At 41.8% G+C, this 17,034-nt stretch overlaps 1 protein-coding gene across 7 annotated transcripts in view; it reads left to right on the plus strand.

The window, feature by feature from the left end:
* The first annotated feature begins 1 nt into the window (after position 1).
* Positions 2–17,034, plus strand: part of SLC25A26 (solute carrier family 25 member 26) — an 84,844-nt gene continuing 67,811 nt past the window's right edge. For 6 of the 7 annotated variants that reach the window (XM_017747199.1, XM_017747198.1, XM_017747200.1 and 3 more), the window contains exons 1-3: positions 7–39; positions 3,250–3,406; positions 4,931–5,040. In XM_017747199.1, the coding sequence (XP_017602688.1) occupies positions 7–39; positions 3,250–3,406; positions 4,931–5,040 (300 nt within the window). Of the gene's footprint in view, positions 40–3,249; positions 3,407–4,930; positions 5,041–17,034 lie in introns of all 7 variants that reach the window. The other variant, XM_008643589.2, reaches the window with a different exon arrangement.

Genomic DNA, 17,034 nt, shown 5'->3' on the forward strand with positions numbered 1-17,034 from the left:
CCCTGCATGGAGCCGCGGGAGTCCTGGGCGGCCTTGGCGGTGAGTGAGGGGGCCCAAAATAGGTTGCTTTACCTGGTGTGCAAGAGCCCGATCCACACGCAGACTAGAGGTATATTTACAGCTCTGCGCAGAAAGGGGTGCTGGGTGGCAAATCCGCAAAGCCAGCACTGCCACTACCAGAACTTTTCATTATTTCTGCTCTTCACCGAATAAAAGCATAACTGTGTAACTACAAGTTACATAGTTCTCTTATTAATTAGTATTGTATCTTCTATTGGTTAATGATTGTCTCGCTTCCCATGGTAATTAGTCCACACCTTCAGTCTTCCTCTTCCTTTAGGTCTGTGGGTTTCCCGGATCGGCGGCTGTGATGTGCCCCTGCCGGAATTACCTTTTACCCAATCAGAGCTGATTCAGCTCAGTTGACAGGCGTGCTTTATTAGTTTCTTACTCTTCTTTGGGGTTCTGTCAAATGTCCTTGTGGCCCATAAATTCTGCGTCCTTAGTGTCCACTATCAGTGGTACATTGTTCCCAACATTTGTTAACCTCCCTCTAGGTCTGACATTATTGAAACATATGCAGCTCTAAACTTTATCAATTCTACTGACAAGTATTTTGTCTTTCAAACACATGGACATCACGTAGAGCCTGTTGGCTGCTCTGTTTCAACAATTAAATCTCCTTTCTTGTTGATTGGGCTTGAAAGTTACAGGGATCTAACATCAGAGAACAGCCTTTCTGAGGAAAAGTGTTTCATATTCCACATTTTGTAGCAGGCCTGACCATTGCCAAGGTGATGAGCTGAGCTGAGGGGTGGCCACAGTTTGTGGCTTCAGCAGCCACTCCAGAACCACGGGAAGCCCCTGACCCTGTCTGTGAAGCATCTACTTAGTGCTGCAATCCCCACCCTAAAAGCTGCTTTTCCATGTGTGATCTGAGCAAGGGGGTGCAGCCCCAGTCACCATAGCTGAGGAACCCCTTTGAAACATCCAGTGCTCACTTGTCGGTTCTGTGTGGGAAATCAGGGATATGATGCCTTGGGCTGGTGTAGGGAGAGCTTCAGGAGAGCTCAGATGCTCTGAGGCAGATGGATGCAAGCAGTGAGGTCGTGGCTTGATGCCTTGGAATCAGGTCCTGGTTTTGCTTAATCGTTGTGATGGAGTTTATAGAGTCATTGAATATCCTGAGTTGGAAGGGACCCACCGGGATCATCCACTCCAGCTCCTGGCCCTGTACAGACACCCCAACAACCCCACCCTGTGCCTGAGAGCATCATCCAAACGCTCCTGGAGCTCTGGCAGCCTTGGGGCCGTGACCATTCCCTGGGGAGCCTGGGCAGTGCCCCACCACCCTCTGGGGGAAGAATCTTTTCCTGATACCCAAGCCCAGCCTCTGCTGGCACAGCTCCAGCTGCTCCCTGGGGTCCTGTCACTGATCACAGAGAGCAGACGTTGGAGCTGTCCCTCCACTTCCCTTGTGAGGAAGCTGCAGACCCCAATGAGGTCTGATCTCAGTCTCCTCTTAGCTAACAGGTATGTCCAGCTCCTGGTGAAGGTTCTTTTGATAACACTACTGTTACTGACAGGTGGGGGAGAAGTTGTGTTCTAGGTGTCTTATTAACCAAAAGTCATTTCTCTTTTCTGCAGTTGTTGCAAACACGCAGCTATTGTCACCCGCTGGCAGGTGCTCTGTTATCTACCTCATGAATTTAAATGACATTTAAGATACAGAACTTTGAGAACTTAAAGAAGCAATTAGTAACTTTTGGTTCATGTTTTACCAGATGCCTATATTAAATCTGATCAATGTTATTTTGAGCAGATAAGGATTTTGATGAAAAAGAGTGAAGAAGAATCAATGCATGCAAAATAGCCAACTAGATTAAAAGAGTAATTAACTTATTGATTAAACCTTTAGCAGTAGATCGTGAACAGCTCTCTGAATCCTCTGTTACCCTGAAAAAAATTATCAGTTAACACTCATGTGATTTGTTTTCAGGCAGAGTTAAAAATCTGTGGAGCTGTTTCTTGTGTGCTAATCTCTCTGAGGTAGCCTTCAAACTCTGTTTTCTGTTCTGAATAGCACTGCATCTAAATAATCTCATAACAGATTAATATTAACTACTGATTTTTTTTTTGTTTTATTTTAAATCAGTTTTTCTGTTTATATCAGCCTTTTCCTCATATTTTTGCCAAATAATTATTTTCTACCATCACCCACATCATAGGGTAATTTAAAAAAAAAAAAACAGTCATCTAGAAACACAGACAATGGAAGAAGATTGAGTCCTAGTTGAATCAATATTTTTAGGCTTTTGTTTTATGAATTCTTTGGATAAAAATCTTCCTCTTTTCTTTATGACTTTGAAACCTTTATTTAACATGATTTCCAGTACCTTAAGGGAGCCTACAAGAAAGGCAGAGAGAGCACATGGTGACAGAACAAGGGGGAATGACTTCAAACTGACAGAGAGTAGTTTAGATTACATATTAAAAAAAAAATACTTACTGTGAGGGTGGAGAGGCCCTGGCACAGGTTGCCCAGAGAAGCTGTGGCTGCCCCATCCCTGGAAGTGTTCAAGGCCAGGCTAGATGGACTTGGGACAACCTGGTCTAGTGGAAGGTGCCCTTGCCCATGACAGGGAGCTGGAAAAGTTCCCTTCCAATCTGAACCTTTCAGTGATTTGATTATTTTTTTTTCTGTAGGCTTTTATTAGCAAAAGAAAATAAATCAGCTTTACTTTAGGCTTTGTTCAACAAAGGCAGTGAGGGAGTGTGAACACTTTAAATGAAGAACTTTGCTGGAAAAATGTGAATGTGCTTTCTAGAGATGCCTAAGGGGGGAGCAGAATTGCTTCAGTCTCTCCCTGATTTTATCACACAACTGCTGGAGGTGTTGGTCATTCTGTGCTGTCTCTTGATAAGAGACATCCACTGTCTTGCTTTTCTGTGGAATGGGGAAGTGTTGCATCACTTTGCTTGCACTATTCGAAACACCAAAATTATTTTGAAAATACCTTAGAAATGGTTTAAAAGTCATAATATCTATTACTTTCTTTTGTTGAACCCTCCTTGTTAAAGCTGTGGAAGATGTTGAGTTCTGTGTAAGACTATCAGTTTATAAACTGACCTCAGGAAGGATACAGTCAGGAGTGCTTTGGGTTAAACATGCCTCAGTTACTCACATGAGCACCACAACTTCACCCCTGAAAATATTAATGCACTTTCCTCCATGGTTTTGTCTTGAAGGCTGGTGGAGTTGCTGGTGTCTGCGTTGACTTGATCCTTTTTCCCCTGGATACTGTAAAAACAAGACTACAGAGTCCTCAAGGATTTAGGAAAGCTGGTGGTTTTCGTGGCATCTATGCTGGTGTTCCTTCCACTGCAATAGGATCCTTTCCAAATGGTAAATTTTCTTTGGATTATAATTTGTCTTCTTTAGATAGTAACTTATGTCACATATTCATGTCTGTGGCTTCCTCTCCTGTGGGTGCCTGGATTCTGTGAGTCCATGTCCAGCTGTGAAGAGCAGTTTCTAGAATTATAAAGCACTGAGCAAACTTGAGCAAGGCTGGAGTGAAGGCTGCTGCATGTTTGCTCTGAAAAGCAACCCTAATTCCTTGGAAGCACTCCTGGATATAAGCCTGTCCTTTCCTACAGGGTCACCCTAAAGCATTTCTAGGCGCCAAGGAAGGCTTGAGTCTTGCTTGTCCTGGACACTTGTCATGACCCACTCTTTCTTGGCATTGGAAATGAATGGAATTTCAGAGTGCTTGAGCACTGGAGGTGTTTGAGTTAATTGCCCTGGGGATGCTCTGCCCATCTCCCTAAAACAACAACACTTAAATTGTAAAGACATCAGTAATACTTTTGAAACTGAGGGTTTAAAAGAGTTGATGCTTGTAGTCCCTGCAGAGAAAAGGCATCTGAAACTCCTGATGCCTTTGTCCATTTTGTCTTTGTAGGGAGGGATGAAAAAACAGCAATGTGTGCTGTTGGACGTAAATGTTAGGAGAACTTTGCTGACAAATCCACTGACACCTTCAGATGTTTGATGTCCTTCATAAGGTGATATAAAAAAATTCAGTTCTTTATCTTGGCTGCTCTGTTATCTCCTTTTGAGGTGATAAGCATCTTTTGATTAGTAGAAGGCAATTCACATGGCCCTTCTTTACAATTAAAATCTGTTCCCCCTCAAGACATGTCATTTTTTTCAGTATTTACATCTCCAAAATCTGCACTGTAGTTTTATCTTTCCTATGTATGACTGAGAACTGAAATTATCTTTAGGAGAAGGAATAACCCTTTAAGGTGTAAGTGCCTTTGTAGTTGACTGCTGCAGTGAATAAACATAGCTCGTGTGTTTCTTGTTCACTGCAAAGAACTTCTACAAATCCTTCGGAAACTTGGAAAAAAATTTTATGGAGCTAAATTCAAAATATTTAACTGACAGTACCTGGAAAAAAGTTATTAATAAACTGCTACTGAAACAGTTTTGCACATTGCAGAATAGCAGAACTGTATCAGTGCTTTTTGGGTTTGTTTTTCTTTTCAATTAATCAACTGATTTGTTTGTTGTTCCCTTCCTCCCCCACTCAAACGAAGGACCATCCATTCAATTCAACCAAGAGACCTTCCCTCCCTCTATCTATGGGTATGGAAGATACCAGTTTTTCAAAATGTGCTGGACGTTCATGACTAATTAACACATCTTTCTGTACCTCACTACTAAATGTGGCCTGGAGTCCTGACACCTTTGATATTAATGGGAGGTTTGCCAGGGGTGGCCAGAAACATAAACTTCTGAAGGAATTATCCCACAGATTCTGTTGATACTGTTGTACTGTTTTGGTGTAAAAATACCCTGGTTTTAACTACAGCTCTGTGATGGAGGAACAGTGCAATGATTGCATGTATTCTTGAATTTCAGCTGCTGCTTTTTTTATCACCTATGAGAATGTGAAATCTGTGCTGCCCCATGGATCTTCATCATACTTGTCCCCTGCAACACACATGGTGGCTGCGTCCCTTGGGGAAGTGGTAAGAAGGAAGTTCATCTATTGTGTGTCCATGGGAGGAGAGGAAACCATTCAGTTATGGAAACTTGGGTTTGGAGTCGTATTTTGTGACAGTTCTTACAGCAGCCTCGTTTCTCACTGTGGGCACAGTGCCTTGGGGCTGCGTGTTGAACTAAACACCCCATGCTGTTCCTGCCAGCACTGGCCACCTCTTCTCTCCTGTTTTTGTCACACATAGTGTGTCCTGGCACTGCACTGATAAATTGGAGTGCAAATTGTCTCTGCAGATTTGAGGTAAGGAAATGGGCTGTATGGAAACAGGCTTTTCTGGCTCTTTTGCAACTTAAACTTAGCTGATGGCGTGGGGCAGAAAAATCTGTTGTGTCTGTGGTTCCATATTCTGCTTTTATTAACTGATTTTTTTCTTTTCTTTCCCGTGGGGGCTTAGCTTAGGTGTGTGTTGGTCCCAAGCTACCAGGAGTGTGGAGATGCCATTTATTTCAGCTTAACACCAGGTGCCTCACTACTACAGCAGCACAGCCTGGCTACTTCCCATGGGAAGCAGCTCAGCTCTCCCTGCTCTCTGTGGGATCAGCTTTGACACCCAAGTAATTTTTATTCTTCCATGGAAATGTTACTGATTAGATTGAATGAGATTTAGCCAGGAAACTTAATTTAACATACCAAGCACATGAAGATAGGTGAGTGTAGCACCTATAACCACTCTGGTAGTGGTAGATGCAAGGTGATAGGCGTAGGGCTGGGTGGGATTTGTTTGTGTTGCTGCCTCAGGTGGATTCTTTCTGAGCTTGGTTAGAGCCTGTGCTGTCAGGTTATAACTTCTAACTTAAGGCAATGCACAGAAGTTAGTTCCATGAAGATTCTCTAAAGGCTGTTAGAAATCATCAAGAGGTTATTTACTACCGTGGCAATGCACAGCCCTAAAACTTCTTGTTTGCATGATGTGTCATGGAACAGCAGATCCAGGAGGTGTTTTGAGCTTCTCAAGTGCTATTGCAAAATCAAGCAAAATGACAATTGGGCTTGTGAAGAGGTGACAGCGCTTTGCAATAAAATCCACTAGAAGTAAAAGTCTCTTCTTTGTGGAATAGGTTATTTATGGTACACTCCCTGTGCCTGTGAGGATCCTGTGAGAAAATTACAGCCGAGTAATTTAATCAGCAGTAGCCAAACACCAGGTGGCTACAGAGGACTCCTTTCAACAGAACCTGTTGCCATTTGTTCCCCATGCTGGTCTGTGACCTTTACAACTCAGGTGCTTGCTGCTTTCATTTTGGGGCTGGCAGAGATGGTGCAGCGCAGTTAAAGGAGTTGCTCAGGGCTCATGTGCTTGGCTCTGGCTACTCTTAAGGCCAGAGAAATGTATAACAGTAGCCACTGAAATGGCAGAGTGGCTTTATGGTGTGGGAACTACCATGTTGTAACAGCCATTTTCTGCCTCATTTTCCTGGTTTTTGCTAGCTTTTCTTCTCTTCTTGGAGTGATGGTGTGAGGGGAGAACTAAGCTCTAAACTGGGGTAGGTATTTAGAGATTTGCTACAACAAATCTGTAATAAAATAGCACAAACCAAAACGTTCTCATGTATGTTTTATACAAAGTCTTAGTTGATCAATAGAAATATATAAACTAGTCCAAATTGCATCAGGGTGAAAGTTATAATTACAGTTTTATTGATTAGTCGTTAAGTTTTAATCAGGGCATAACCACTGGGACTATTATTTTGTCAGTAGGTTTTTTGATAATACGTACTTTTCTTCATTTTATGCTTCATGATATAATTGCTTTTAAATGTGAAGCATTAAGCCAAAGACTGTCATGTTAGGATTCTTGAAGCGTGTCTTTGCATTTCCACACTGTTTTTTTACAAAACAGAGAAATTAGGATTTATAGCAAGAAAGCGTTGATGGATTTCTAGTTTTGCTGTTCCTTTACTGATGAGTATAAATGAGTCAGATACCTTCTTGTGCATCAATAAAATGTGAGTATGTGCAAAACTTAAATGTGTGTTTGTGCTGACTAATCTGTGTTTTGAATGTCACCTGCTAAAAACAGTAAAATAGGTAAAGAAGAAGAAATACGATAATATGTGAGAAATCAGTCAGATGGGAACTTTTAGTTGTTATAACAGCCACTCTCCTGTACTGTTTACATTCTGTGGAAACTCATGGGAGAAACAGCCCCCTGGTCTGGTTTGGTCCATTTTTCCCATTCCAGGCAGGGGGACACAAAGCCAAACAATAAACAGGCATGGGTTGGAGCAGTGTTTTGGTTTTTTTCCTTTTAGGCAGGAGGAATATAGAAAGCTAATCTCATCTCCCAGAGTGAGATAAAGAAAAGAACATACAAAATCTGATCCTGTTAAGCATAATTATTTTTTCCTGTAACCGAATCTTTCTGTGTAGAGACTCTGAATATCCCATAATACATGAAAAACTGCTTACAAAGGCACATCCAAAACTCTAGAGGGCAGATACATGGTGTATCATCTCATCAAGGAAGGAGAAGGTTGAAGAATACATGAGTTGCCAATGGGGGAAAAGCCCTTATTATACCACTTGTGTAACTGAAATCTGGAGATAGAAAACACACTTAATGCATCCAGGACTTTGGAATTTTTCATCTTGACTCTGCTTTGCCCTGTATGTTTAGTCTGCCTGTATCTTTACAGTGAGCTGCCAAATGTGCTTGGAAAACATGATATCATAGGGAGTGGAAAGGAAAACCAGATGTTCTGAAATTTTAATTTTAATATTCTAAGGCAATATAAGTAACTTGGAGAAGGAGCAGCATTTTTAACCTCCTAGTGCCCATTTTCAGTAGTAACCAGGTGTGTCTGGCAGGCCCAGAGTTAACTGTTCAGCTCCAGATTGATTTGTACAGATTTTTTAATGTTGGTTTAATATGAGTGTGTGTATTAATTACAAGAAACTTTGCTAAATAGAAGTCCCCCTCTGAGCCTCTCCCACCAACCTCCTGCAAATGTGGTTTTATGGGACAAGTTTAAATTGTCCCAGTTTGATGAGGTTTCCCTTAGGAGTGCCAAAGTGTTTGGATTCAGCACAGCTAATTTGGATCCAGCACAGATAATTTTACATCCCACTGGCTTTTCCATGGAGGTGAGAATAAAGTTGTTTGGCTCACATTCCAGAGAAGGGAGCTGACAACAGCCCTTTCGCAGCTAATATTTAGATACTGTTATGGTTACAATCTGAGCTTTGCAAGATATTAGTGAAAGTTTTGGGTTGTTGCCTGTAAATATTGGGTTCACTCTTATCTTTCTGACCTTTTGTTCTTGATGGGCTATTTTTGATGACATTGTCTTTCTTTTTTTTTTTTTCCCTACTTTGCAAGACAGCAAACTGCCTTGACTTTCAGAGAGGAAGTGTGGGGGAGGACTGAGGACCGGGATGGGAGGGAGATGTCCTGTTCTTTTGGCAGCTGGTGGTAATGACCATGCTCTGGAAGTAGATCACCAGCTGAAGTCATTGAGCTGCTTTTGTCCTTGTGCAAGTTTCCAGAGTACTTTTGGATTAGCAGTCTGGAGATTTGAAAAGTTCAAAAATTTGTCACTTCAGTGGGGAGAGGGGCTCATGTGATTCCACAGGGCAAGGTGAGGACAGGTACTTCAAGGTGAAATTCCAAGCTCACTTCTGTATTCCTGTGTGTTACCACTTGAGGTACTTCTGTGATAAGAGCAAAGTGTGTGGTTCATCTGTGATTAGCATCTGACCCTTCATATTAATAACTTCGGAATTTTTTTATCTGCTGTTGGGAGGTGTCAAATAGGAAAACTTCAGGAATTATCTTTCTGGGGAATTAATTTACCTTTACTAGTAGGAACTTGTTTCTTAGAAGAAGCAAGCTTGAATGCATGCAAGTTTACAGTTTACAAATCATGACTCTGTAGAATGACATTTTAATTCAAATAAAAGAGGAAAGTGTATGTTTATTTTATGCTTGTGGGTTTTTTTCCTGCATAAAAAGAGGCATTCTAGACATGATGGACAGCACTGTTGTCTATCTCTGTCCACTAATCAGCCACTTCTTCCCTCTGCCCTGGCAGCATTGTTTGAAACAGTTAACTAGTTTCAGTTTAATAGAAGAGCAGGAATCTCCAAAAGTGTATTGGTGTGAATTCCATGAGACTAACTGACTAGGTCAGAGAAGAAAGTTGTTATTAGTGCCTGTTCTGAGGAAAAGGCAGAAGCATGAGTCAGACAAATCCGCAGAGTAATGGAATTAAAGTCTCCAGCAGGATAATTGGCCAGGGCTTTACAGCATGGTAAGCTCTGGAAGATCAGCTTGCAGGAGCCCAATCTAACAGAGACGAGACAGCCACTCACATCAGACATGAAGTTAAGATTTTAGGTGTTTCAAACTCCAAAACTTGCATGTTGGAAGATGTGACTTTTCCATTCAACAGGCTAGTTGGACACTATAGGGAGAGCTGATTTTAATTCAGCAAAGAAGTGGTGAAGTACTTGTGTCTAGACCTTGGGCTAATGGCTTTGAATATTTTAGCTATCCCTCTTCTACAAACTGAACTTATAAATGGACAAAACTGTTCTGCATTTTTGCTTTGCATCCTATCTCCTCTCAACCAGTGTAGTATGTGCTGGCAGATCACAGTATTCAAAGTAGCGTGCAAATGACAGCAGTCAGTGTGTGATGGGACCTTTTCCACAATACTGAAACTTTTTTTTCTATTTTCATTGATCAGTGCCTGTCATTTTAGCTGTGACTGTGCCTTTTGTGCTGTGCAAATCTGGCTGCACACAGGCTTTGAGAAAGGGAATACTCCGACCCTGGCAAGATGAGCAGTGATGGGGAGTGCAACAACGTAGGTGGTCTTTTGAATTAATTGTGGTGGGGCTTGAAGTATTCATAAATTAATCTATGTGAGGTCAGGTCTGCAATACAGATGCTGTAGGATTTTTGCCAAATCCTTATGCAGGAGCAGTGGTTAGGAGGTGGTTGGGAAGGTGAGATTGCTGCCTTTGAGAGGTAGTGGAGGAAGAACAGAGAGTGGATGGAAACTCAGAGCAGCAGCTGGGAATTGGTTGTAAATAAAGATGAATGGAGGCATGAATCCACAAATGCTGCCAACAAATTCATCATACAATTAGAGGCTGAAACAGCAAATTAAGAACTGTCAAATACCTAGCCAGCCACCCACACTGATCTTCTCTTGTATGCTCCATGCTAACTGCATCTTCTTCATCAGCTGCTCTCCCCACACTGCTTTGTGTAACCTACTCGGTTCAGGGCTTAGAGAACACACTGCTTTGCAGTAAAGTTCAATGTTTGTCATGTCTTTTGATCACAGGGCTGATATTCAGTTGATTTAGAAATATTTGTAGCTCAGAGTGTCTAGAGAGGAAAGCTAATTTGGATTAAAAAGTTATAAGTGAGGAATAAATAATTTTAAAGTATTTCCTGATGGATTTCCTGACTTACTGTACCAGTCAGCTTTGGAAATGTTTGAGACACTTTGGAATAAACTTACCTTGAACTAATGTTCTATGCAGGTTGTCAGGAATAACTATGAATAGCTCCATATGTGGGCAAGCCTGTAATTCTCTAAGTAAAAAGGCTGAAGGAAAGAGTAAGGGATCAATTAAAGGAAAATACTTAATAAAATACAATGTAGTTGAAATTTCCCTGATCTGGGCCAATGTAACCCCAAGAGAGTGAGCAAATTGTAAAATACTAGTCTTCTTTCAACAGGAGACTTAATGTGTTTTCAGAAAATACTGCCTGTGTTCTCTTGCCTAGAATCTCATTAACGTCTGTCCTCCTGTAACACTGACCCCACTTGGCGCCGTGGAAACAGTTTTATGCTGGATGGGATGCACCATGCTACTTTTGCTGAAAGAACAGTTTGGCTGGTGGATTTAATGAGTTTCTTAAACCTTTTAAAGTAAGTTTAACAGACTTTCATGGTGGAAGTGTTGCTGGAAAAGATTGGATCATGCAGATGGTTCTGTACACTGAATTAGGGATCTACTTTTCTTAGGTTTTAAGGATTTCTGTGTTTAAATGTGGTAGTAGTTTATGATTCAAGCATCAACCAGGTTAAGGAAGATTTTTTTCAAGTTATTCAGCTGCCTGATTTTGCTGCTTGAGTTCAAACCAACTGCTTGTGATCGTACTGAAGAACTTCAAAATCTGTGGGACACAGTTTGTGCTGGTGTATGAGAGGTGTGTAGCATCAGGCCGCTTTTGGTAAGTTTTAGGTCTGGTTTTAAAAAGGAAACAAAACTCTACATTGATTAAACATTAAAAGACCAATTGATTAATGCAAAGCACACAAACTTTCAAAACATCTGCAGTGAGAAGTACTTCTGCAAGGAAGTGTTTAGTGTCAGCCTTGTCAGCTTCACAAACTTTCCCTGTTCTCTGCCTGTTAGCTGATGTAACTGGAGTAAGAGTTTCTCCTTGCTGTGAACAGAGCTTGGCACAAATTCCCACTGCTGGAGGAGAAAAGTTTTCTGAGGTGTATCTGACATGTCCAAAGGAAAGGTAGGCAGGGAACCCACAGCAGGATTTGTTGGGAATGTATCTGGGCAATTGAAGAGCCATATGTGGGGAAGGAAATCTGAGAGGGGCAGAAGCCCAGTAGCCCTGAGAGGGCTCCTGAAATGATGGATGAGGAGCCATCTGGGCACTTCAGGCAGTTGGGGTGAAAAGGCTCAGCCATGATGGCCATGGTGAAGGAACAAGTGTGTGGTGGTATAGGTGATGCTCTGAAGCAGGAAGGAGGGAGCTCTGGAAAGTAATGAAACAGAGCTGACTTAGATTTGAAAATGACAGGATGAAATAAATCTTCAAAACAGCTCTGCAGGTTCCAGGTAAAGTTATCTAAGGTGGGAACGTGGAGGAAGTTGAAAATGTTAGTGGAGAAACTCCAGTTTTCCAAATGCTTGTGTCATTTGGTCCCCATGAATGGTCTCATCTCTGAAATAATATGTTTTTAAGCTCTGGGAGGTGCTGAGATCTGAGGGATCTTGCTGGGTGAGACTGTTCTTTGAAGAAATGTTTCCTACCAGCGTACAGGGGAACTGCAGTTAAATTGATGAAGGCCTTGTTGTGTCAGTCAGAGGAAAAGATGGGACAAAGAGCTTGGCATTGTCTAAACTTTCCCATCCAGAGCCCATTAGTCAAAACTTCTTCTCTCGATGGGGTTTAAATTAGGAGTGGAGTCACCTGTTCATGACCCCAGCAGCTTTACACAGGACTGAATTTCACTGTGCTGGAAGGGCTCTTCTGTGCTGTGCATGAGAGTGTGTGTGGGGGGAAATAAGATTTAGCATATGCTGAGGCTTTGTGCTGAAGGTGAACACTTTCCCTGGGGCTGGCATTTAAAGACTGATAGTGGACAGTACGAGTACTGGGCAGTTCTGTCATCCCTGGAGACAATTCCCTCATTAAAATAGGAGTTAACACTTCCATTCTGTATTCTCTCTGCTCTAGCAGGCAGCACAGCCTGCTGACAGCAACATATGGAAGGACTTGTTCACAACTGCAGTTGTGACCCACAGTGAATTACCAACCAGAGAAACTTGGATTTTTGTTCTGTCTCGGTCAAAAGTGCAGCAGTTAGACGAAGGTTGATTGGTGTTTGAAATGTTTTGAGTCTGTGATTGCAGCAGTTCAGGTGCTTTGTTCAAGGAATATAAGAGACCAAAGGACAAGTGGATATTTCATGTTCCTCCTCTTTTCTGCTCATGGTGGTGGGAAGGGTGAGGCAGTTCGTCCTCCATCTGCAGCTCACAGCTCATGTTTCCTGCTAGCTAACATTTCCAACCCAAGAGCTGTGACCACAGTTAGAAGCATTTATTTGGAGGCTGAAATACTTTGCTAATCTCATAATATTGCATTCATTTTCCCCTTCTGTTGAAGAGGGGCATCCCAGGGAGATCTGAAGAACCAAGCATAAATTTGCAGGGTTTGGAGAGGCATGGAAAGCTGCAGTGCTGAATTCAAGTTTTGTTGAGAGCCTTTGACTTGAACCAAGAGGGACATTTCCCCTTTATTCTCCAGATCCAAAGGAAATCACTGCAATTTAAGATCTTTCAATTTTAAACTTGACTATTATTTTAATAATTCAGTTATCTGAGAAAGGGAAAAGGACATTTTTCATGTTTCAGATTAAAAATGGTAACTTCCTACTTAGAAGGGAGCATCTGACAGAAATTGAGATGTTCATATTATGACAAACTAACCTATTTTGGGAAGCAGCATTTTTTTAATATTAAAAAAACCCCAACCAAACAGAAAACCAGCAACAAACAAACTCGAGCTCCAAGGTAGCTAAGTCTGCAGCAGTATGGTCAGGGCTAATGCAGGCTACACTTAAAAACCCCACAAACCCCAATTTATTGCTGCTTCTCTTTGAATGGGGTTTTAAAGTTGTTCTATTTTTCTTGCTTATTTTACATTCTATTGCAGCAGGCAATCTTTCTGACCTTCAAAAATGGGGTGAGAGATTAGGATTTTGTTAGCAGATTGACTGCAGCTAAACATATGTCCTTTGATAAATCACAGTGTCTTTGTTGTTGTCATTTTTGTGCAGCAGCTTTTCCTCCCTAATGGGGTAGTGATTATCTTGCACAGGTATTGTGAGGTTTAGCCTAAAGTCTCTGCTCTCTGGATACAAGGTTTTATAGTGTCATAAATTATATTCTTATTTGATTAAGAATAAACTTATGCAAATGTCATTTAAGAGAAACTGTCCCCAGGCATGTTCCTTTAGTTTTGTGTTAAGTATTGAATTACATTTATGTGGTGAACATCAATTAAAGCTTCCCAGCCTACTCAGACAGATAAAGTCCTTAAAACTAGCTTCCTGCTTGAGAAATTTAAATATTAAAATCTTTTAGAAAGGGTTCTAAAGGGTTTAAAGCTGCAAAAAAAGAAAAGTTTTCTGGAGCTTACTCCATGCTTCTGTAATAAATTTTCAAGTAGGCTTAGCTATGCAAGCCAGAGATTTGCTCAGAGTCATTGAGTGCAGGTTCCTAAATCACCAGGTGCTCACAAATTCCCTAACAATTCTTTGCCCTCAGACTACCCTTCTCCTGCCACAGAGCAGAACAGTTGGTGGGATTGGCCTCTATGCAGAAGTTACGGTTTTAAGATCAGGTGTTTCCAGTGAACTTAGGTGAGCCCATAGAAAAGCCTTTGGGTGGGTTCCTGGTGCTATTTTCAGCAGATCTTATTTTCTGTTTGCTACAGCCACATTTATACTGAAAAAAAAAAAAAAAACCAACAAAACCAAAATAACCCTGTTTAAATTGGCATATATAAAGTTTCATGGCATTTTTGAGGCTTTATTTGCACTGGTCTTTCTTCACTATCAGTCAGAACAGCCAGCAAAATCTGGTTCCAGCATAAATCCAACCAGGAGATGGCAGCGTTGATTCATGCTAGGAGTACCGAAAAGTTAGAACGCTTTTCCCTGAGCTGACAGAGGAAAGAAATTACCTTAATTTAATTAGAACATTCACTGTCTTAGCAATGCATAGATAGCTGTTAATGAAATAGACCTGGTTTTAGCTTTTGGCCCTGACTGGCTTATGCAAGTCAGTAAATTAAAAATGAACGCAGGTTTTTGTCTAAATACTGGAGTCACCCTTTGACCTGGTAATGATTCAAGATAAGGATTTTGAAATTCAGTGCCCTCTTTCTCAGAAGTCATCATGGCATTAAAAAGCTGGGAAGGTAATAGGTGCTAATATTGTCATTTCTGCATACCTGCTCTGTAAACTAATAATAGCTTTGCTTGTAGCTGAAAAATCAGGTTTTCCTAACACTTAAATTTAAAAATTCTTGAGCCTTTGGTTTCAGTATTATTGTCTTCCTGCCCTTATGGTATGTATACCTGTGCATTGATATTGTGTTACCTGACCAGGTAAATAAGGAAGGAGCTTATAGGGCCGCACCTGAACTTTCCCAGGGTCTTGATTCTGTCCTCTTGCTCCCATCAAAAGATGGGAATAACTCCTGGCTCCAGAGCTTGCTTGGGAAAATGAGCGTGGCCTGGCCTCTATCAATGGGGTGCTGTTGTCTGATGCCCTAATGTCAGCTGAGGTGGATGAGGGCCCACTTCTGGACTCTCTCTGTGTCTGGAGCTGCAGATGTTCAACACAGAGCTAATTTGTCACAAGGTCATCCCCAAATCCGGTAGGATGCACCAGGAATGGCCTGAGTTTGGTGGGCTGTATCATGCTCTTCTGTGGCAAGCAACAGGCTACATCTGTGTGAACAGCCAAGAGATTAAAAAGCAGTTTCTTCCTGAGACTTGGGTGATTAGGAGCTGAATGGGCCCCCTGTGTGAGGCCACGTTATTGTCTGTGTTCCATGGCTGTTAGTCCCATGGTGGATGCAGGTAAAAGCGTGGACGTGGGCAGGTGCTGTGGGACAGCTGCACAGCTGCACCTTTCACTCTTCCTATGCCATTTGCTTATAGCTTTCATGTCTGAAAATTGAAGTGTGGACTCTCTTGGTGAAGTGTTATCTCACTGGAGCTGCTTGAAAATCCTTATCCAAGAAAGCAAAGCCTGGAGACGTGCACTGTGTTCTTTTACGTTTGGCAGGCTTACCTGGAAGGCGCTGCAGTGATTGAGAGTTGAGATTTTTCTGCACCCGCCCATCCAGGCTGTTACTTTTTTAATAAGATACCTGTGAACTTAACTTGCATACTTCCCTTCAGAGACCTGTTCTCCACATCAAAAGGCTGCTGGGGTTGTTATTGATAGGAAGGTGCATGTGTAGGAACAAACAAGGTAACACGTAAGTTCTGGTGCATAGCGAAAATGTCACCGTGCAGTCTGATATTGGCAGCTGCAACTCGTGGCTTTTTGAATACCAGCAGTGCCCTATGGAGCCAATCTGACAGCACTGCCCGGGTGACATGAGCTTTATTTCCTTTCAGAACAGCACAATGTAATCATTGTTTTTGTTCTTGTGCAGCCACAGACTCCCTTGTAAGTGCAAATTCAAATGGAAGAAGCATCAAAGTTAATTTGAAATGAAATGCACCCCAAGTAGTCCGGGGGAAATGGAGACATTACTTTGTAGCCACCCTTCTCCTGCCAAAACTGCAGCACCCCAGATGTCAGGAAGCCATGCTGCGCTCTTTGTCTGGTCTTGATTGACCAGATTGTTTTCATCCCAGCCTTTTTACAGCTTTCCTCCTGCCTCCATATTTTTAAGGAATAAAAAGCTAATATAAGGACATGGAGTGTTATGAAGCATGAAGTTCTATAAATATTTATGCTGAACTATCAAAAAACTTGACAGTTCTTATTTTCTTGACAGATTGGGGTCACTTGTTATTTTTGACCCTGAGAATTGAAGAGCACATGGAGTTAGATCTGTTTGTAATGACTTTTCAATATTGTTGTCCAGTAAACTTGTAGGAATGTAACAGGATAACAGACTTTTTTCTCGGTGTCTTTGTGAAAATGGAACTTAAACCTTGTACTGTGTTAGCCATAAATGACCACTCAAGTTGCTGTCTCTGTGTAATCTCCAGTGAATTCCTGTACTTTCTTTGGCACACATGGATTTTCCAGTTAGCTGCTTGGTTTGCCACTTCAGATGGACAGCTTTCACCTGGGCTGGTCTGCATTTGAAGTACTCTGTGATCACCTTTATGTCTAGGAACTACAGTGTGTTCCTGAGCCCAGCACAGGATGATCTCAAGGCAGGCTAAAAATCTGGCAAAGGCCTGTGGTGTTCGCAGTGTTTTGCCACCAGTCCTGTCACTGCTTTAAGTATCCCCGGAGCCAACTGAAGACAAACTCTACTTAGAAGTTTTAAGTGCTGATGAATAGGTGTTTTCCAGAGAGATGAGAGGCTTGTTACTGTCATGCTTCAGGATCCTCATTCTATGAAATGATGTGCACACAAGCTTAGCCCCTACCTGAAGCCAAAGTGGCAGGTGAAGGTTTAAAATCCAAGCTGTGCTTTTTCAGCAAAGCTGGAGCTTTG

The sequence above is a fragment of the Corvus brachyrhynchos genome, unplaced genomic scaffold, assembly GCF_000691975.1.
Source record: "Corvus brachyrhynchos isolate BGI_N302 unplaced genomic scaffold, ASM69197v1 scaffold91, whole genome shotgun sequence".
In the NCBI taxonomy this organism is placed as follows: Eukaryota; Metazoa; Chordata; class Aves; order Passeriformes; family Corvidae; genus Corvus; species Corvus brachyrhynchos.